This window comes from Cryptomeria japonica, chromosome 5 (genome assembly GCF_030272615.1).
Source record: "Cryptomeria japonica chromosome 5, Sugi_1.0, whole genome shotgun sequence".
NCBI classification, from domain to species: domain Eukaryota; kingdom Viridiplantae; phylum Streptophyta; class Pinopsida; order Cupressales; family Cupressaceae; genus Cryptomeria; species Cryptomeria japonica.
Window position 1 is genome coordinate 731184500 of NC_081409.1, and position 5452 is coordinate 731189951.

The window sequence follows — 5452 nt, forward strand, 5'->3', positions numbered from 1 at the left end:
CCCACAAGTTGAACCACGCTTGTTAGTTCATAGCACAAACTCACTCCTATGACTAGATCCTAGGGTTGAAGATGGACCCTTAGGTGCCATGGTACTTGGTCTCATTTCAACTATTGGTTATCAAGACTTGGTACCTCAAATTATGAGTATAAGAGACCTTCCAAAATGGTAGGCATTTGAAATCAACATGGACTATTGGTATATAAATATAGGTAAGCAATTATGCAATAGAGAAAAGTTAGATAAAGAGTTCAATTATGTTATCCCTTGGGATAAGTGAAAATGATTATTTGATGAAATTAATTTTTAATATTACATAGGATTATCCATTAAAGATTTAAAGAAATAGGATTCAAGAACATCGATAGTATGATAGGATGATAGTACATGCAACCAAGGTTCATATTAATGGATACAAATTTGAGTAGTGATATTGACACCTTATAAGAATAGAAAGTTGAGGTTTACAGGTGACGATGGTAGTACTACATGAAATTAATCTATATTTGCATAGAAGAATTAAAGAAAATAACATACAAAATGCTCCAGATTTGAAATTATGCATTATTTTCTTAGCATGTATCGAGGTGCATGGGACCATGCCTATCTTTATTTGAGAAAAAATATTTTGGGATGTGTTGTGTTCTTGTTTCATCAAACATCTATTGAACTCATATGAGAGTGCGAGCATTGTTTTATGTAAAAGCTATGTTTTGTAAGTATTTTTTGGAGTCCTAGGGGGTTCTTTTGGATTGTGGGTAATGGTAAGTGTCCAAATAACTCGATGACCCATTAATGATTAAGTGGGAAAAAAATGGTTTTTCTCGTTTGACTGTTGGAATTACAAGATATATATTTGTAGCAAAAAGATTTTATTTACTAACATTACTATGATTCAGAGGCTTATTAGGAACCATGTTTTGAAAAAAATCTTTATCTATTCTACTAGGAGATTTTAGGGCATTATTAGCATGTATCGAGGTGCATGGGACCATGCCTATCCTTATTTGAGAAAAAATATTTTGGGATGTGTTGTGTTCTTGTTTCATCAAACATCTATTGAACTCATATGAGAGTGCGAGCATTGTTTTATGTAAAAGCTATGTTTTGTAAGTATTTTTTGGAGTCCTAGGGGTTCTTTTGGATTGTGGGTAATGGTAAGTGTCCAAATAACTTGATGACCCATTAATGATTAAGTGGGAAAAAAATGGTTTTTCTCGTTTGACTATTGGAATTACAAGATATATATTTGTAGCAAAAAGATTTTATTTACTAATATTACTATGATTCAGAGGCTTATTAGGAACCATGTTTTGAAAAAAATCTTTATCTATTATTGGAAAGTAGGGGAATGTGACACACTCATGTAGTAATAATGGAACCAATTCTATAATTTTAATTTTATCAGTACATAAATACATGAATAAATTTCATGTACGTAGATAAAAAAATAATTTTATCAAGCCTTGAATTGATTGATGCAAAAGAAAAATGTGCTATTTCTACAACCAACTAGATTCTAGAAGTCAAGAAATAGAATAATAAAAATGAATTTATCTTCAATGTCAATCTATCTGTAAAACCCTACACAACCCAACACCATATTCATGTTGCACTTGCACCTAATTTTCTTCATGGCAATAGTAATTTAATCCTTCCTTCACCTACAAATATTTGGGTAAGAAATTAGTAAAGAAACAAATTAGATTAGGTACATATGATACAAGTAAAAATAGAAAGAAACAAACTACACACAGTCCTTTGTGAGTGTAATCCTTGTTGTTTTTACCTTTTCTTTGAGGACAAAGATCCCTATTCACACACCCTTCAGTGAATAGTAATAAAAAAATGCATAGCATAAGAGATAAGCTCCATAATTTGTTTACCCAAATTTAGATTTCTTTATGTCCTTTATTCAAAACTATATCAGATCGATCTCATACAAATAGCTCCCCAACAAATGACATTGAAAACATTACCCTTTGCAGAAGTTCGATGGAATAGTGGAGAGGCCATCTTGAAGCAACTTGCAAGCATGCGAGTGAATATGGACGCTGTCATGCATTCAAAGTTGTTGTTGTGCTTCTTGTTGGTCTTTGCCACAAGGGGCTTGGAGATATTTTTTTTAAAAATCTCTTAATTTTTTAAATTCTTTAATTGAGAATCCATTAGGACCACGATCCTTACCTTTCTTCACTGTAATTATTTTGTAGTCAAACTAAGTATTTCTATCTAGAAAGTAATATAATTCGACTTTTCTTGCATTTATTATTTTTGTTTAAAATTATTATAAAAATACAGTTTATTCTATTATTTCAACTTAAACTTAACAAAGTGAAGCCTCTAAAAACGAATGCATTGAAGTATAAAAAAGAGACTTTCCTTACAACCACCAAATTATCACAATTTTCTTTAATTGATTGGTATATCACATTTATTAAACTCAAATTATAATTTCTTAAGAAATGAAAAAAGGGATGAAGAATATTTAGTGGGAGAATGATTAGAACCACTATCATTATAAAATTATCCCTTATCAAATTAGTTGAACTAAAAATCTATCAAGACGTTATGAGACGGAAGAGTCATATGTTTCTAACAAATCACCACGCGTTTGAAAAGTCTACATAAGACAAGTTGGAATATATTACAGTTGACCCAGCTCTGAAGCAATTTTTTAGACAGTTTTAATGAAATGTATACATATACAAGAACAATTTTATAGGAATTTTGATTGTCAACTCAGCTCCCCTATCAAAGGATATAGTTTTTAATTTATGCCAAAACTAGATAAATACGGTCATGCGGCTATCAAATTATTTAGGTGGTTTCACACGCAATTCATGGTCCATTGTATCTAAATGAGCTCTATAATATAGAATTAAATGTTTGGACTTGGTATTTTATTTGACTTTCGTTCCTCTATTTTATCTGAGCTGATTTCCCTACATGCCAGTGCCATCCACGCAATTGTTTGTCGAGCTTTTGTTGCCCCGTCTGGTGCATCCTCGATTCTAAGCAACAAGATGAATAACGATCTCTTTCTTGCTTTGGAAACTGGCAATGTAGGTACCCTTGAAAATTTTCGTCAGCAGTTCTTTAATGTTCTAGGGGACGTTACTTTCCAAGGAGATACTCCTCTGCATATAGCTGCAAGGAAAGGTCATGTAGATCTTGTTACATGGATTTTTCAACTGAAACCCTCTTTGGCTGAAGCTGTAAACAAGGATAATAACACGCCACTGCACGAAGCCGCTAAAAGCGGTAATCGAGAACTCGTCCGAATTCTCCTTCGCGGACAGAATTATGTTTACTGTTTCAATAAGTTTGGAGAGACAGCTCTGATGATAGCTTCACGGTATCGCCACGTGGAAATAGTTAGGATCTTGTTGCAAGCAAGGTCATATGCAGATGCATTTGAATGGGATAAATGCCTTGGTGAGGCAGCTTACAAGGGATACAATGGTAAATTTACGGCTACACTTAGATATTTTTGGTTTGTAGGATAGACATTGTAAAACATTGTGTAGATAAAATGTAAAATTGCGATCAATGATATTGAAATAAAATGTTAAGTAAATATTAATCTGAATGTGAGGCAGATGTACTGGTGGCGTTACTTGAACAAGTTCCTGCAAGGCCAAATCTGAGAGTTCCTGTAGCCCCGATTTTGCATACAGCCGTGCGTGGAGGACATCTCCAGATCGTACAGGCAATGCTAGAGCATGCTTCTTGGGAAAACAAATTGATGATAGAGGAGGATGAGCTTGGAAGGTGTGCAATTCATGTAGCCGCTGTGAAAGGCAATTGGGATATAATCAATGAATTTATATCTAGAATGCCAGATTGTGTCGAAATCCGCAGTTCAAATAATAAATCTGTTTTACATTTTGCCGTGGAACATAATCAATTAAAGGTGGTGAAGAATCTACTAAAAAACAACGGGAATGAAAAAGTAGTGGAATTGGTGAGCCGCGACCACGACATTTCTCGCAATATGTCATTACATTTTGCAGCAAAAAATGCGGTGGATCCCCAGGTTTGACATTCTTAGCTTTATTCAATTTCCCGTTTCTTAAAATTTCGATCAGATTATTTGTTATTGAAAGGAAATCGGTAAATAATGTATATAATCGTATTAATGTTTTAGTAAAATAATTTGTACCAATATGGAAAGATGTTTCAAAATTTGATTGGGTGAAGTGATGTCAATAGTATTCTTTTGGCATACCTTTAATTTTCTATATATCTATATATGTCCTGCACATTCAATTAACAGATGAAAATCAATAATAGAGATTATATTAATGTGACAATCTATGCATGAGAATCCCAATTTTTTAAATAAAAAGTTAGAAAGATTTTGACAATCTCAAAAAAAATTGTAAAAGTGGAAAGATAATAAATCTCAGCTATACAAATGCTTAGATATCTTATGCAAATATGGTTTTGTTGTGCGTGCAGATGGTGGAATATCTTGTTGCATTTCCAGGTGTAGACGTGAACGCCGTGAACGATGAAGGCATGACTGCACTTGACATAGCCTCTGAAGCAGCTTAGCACAACACCAATTGCGCCATCATCGTAGAGATACAGGAAGATGCGGGAAATATGAAACGAAAATCAAAGCCAATAAGGGACAAAGATACCATTAGTACCCAAATGTTAGTGGCATCTCTGATTGCCACCGTCACATTTGCAGCCATGTTTCAAATCCCCGGGGGAATTGAGGAGGACGAAAACAGTATACACTATGGAGCTACCGAGTTCGCATTAAGTAAAGTTTTCAGATGGTTCATGTTCTCTGACACTGTGGCCTTCACCACTTCCATTACAGTGCTTGTTGGGTGGATAGTTCGAGAACAGTTGCAAGGTCGTTATTCTAGGAGCTCAGTTATAACCATGCTATTGCATTTCTCCGAGGTGAATTTGCTGGTCTCAATCATTTGCACAGTAGTGACATTTGTGAGTGCTACCATTATCATCATAAAGCCCATTAATTTGGAGAGCTTGAGAAGCAAGGATAAGGAAGCTTTCTTGAACTATGAAACGTTTTCTCGATACGAGTTATTTCTGTCAACCGGCACACCATTTTTTGTTATGGGCGTGTGTTTTATTGGATTAGAGATAGACAGGTTCTCGAAACTTGATAGATATGATATTTTTAAAATGGTTGGAGGCTTGTGGATTTCAAAGTACCTGCTAATTGAATTGTGTTGCTTCACGGTCGTCATTCTTTGCTTTATTCACTTCTAAATGAGCGAACTATGTTGTTCGTTCTTTACTATCAAAAATATTGTAGTTCTGTTGTTAGAAATTGGACCGTTTTGTCTTTCTACCTGAAGTCCTGTATATGAAGACGGGCTGAGAAGAGGAGAGGACATACTCTACTTACGTGGATTTCCAGGTCGGTTCATTATCTTTTTGGAGATATGAATTGACTGAACTTTGT

The 5452-nt window shown here is 34.3% G+C and overlaps 1 protein-coding gene across 1 annotated transcript; it reads left to right on the forward strand.

The window, feature by feature from the left end:
* Nucleotides 1-2885: 2885 nt before the first annotated feature.
* On the forward strand, nt 2886-4560 carry LOC131070919 (uncharacterized). Its single transcript, XM_058006645.2, has 3 exons — nt 2886-3465; nt 3603-4039; nt 4465-4560. The coding sequence occupies exons 1-3, from the start codon at nt 2886-2888 to the stop codon at nt 4558-4560; spliced, it is 1113 nt and encodes a 370-aa protein (XP_057862628.2).
* Nucleotides 4561-5452: the final 892 nt, after the last annotated feature.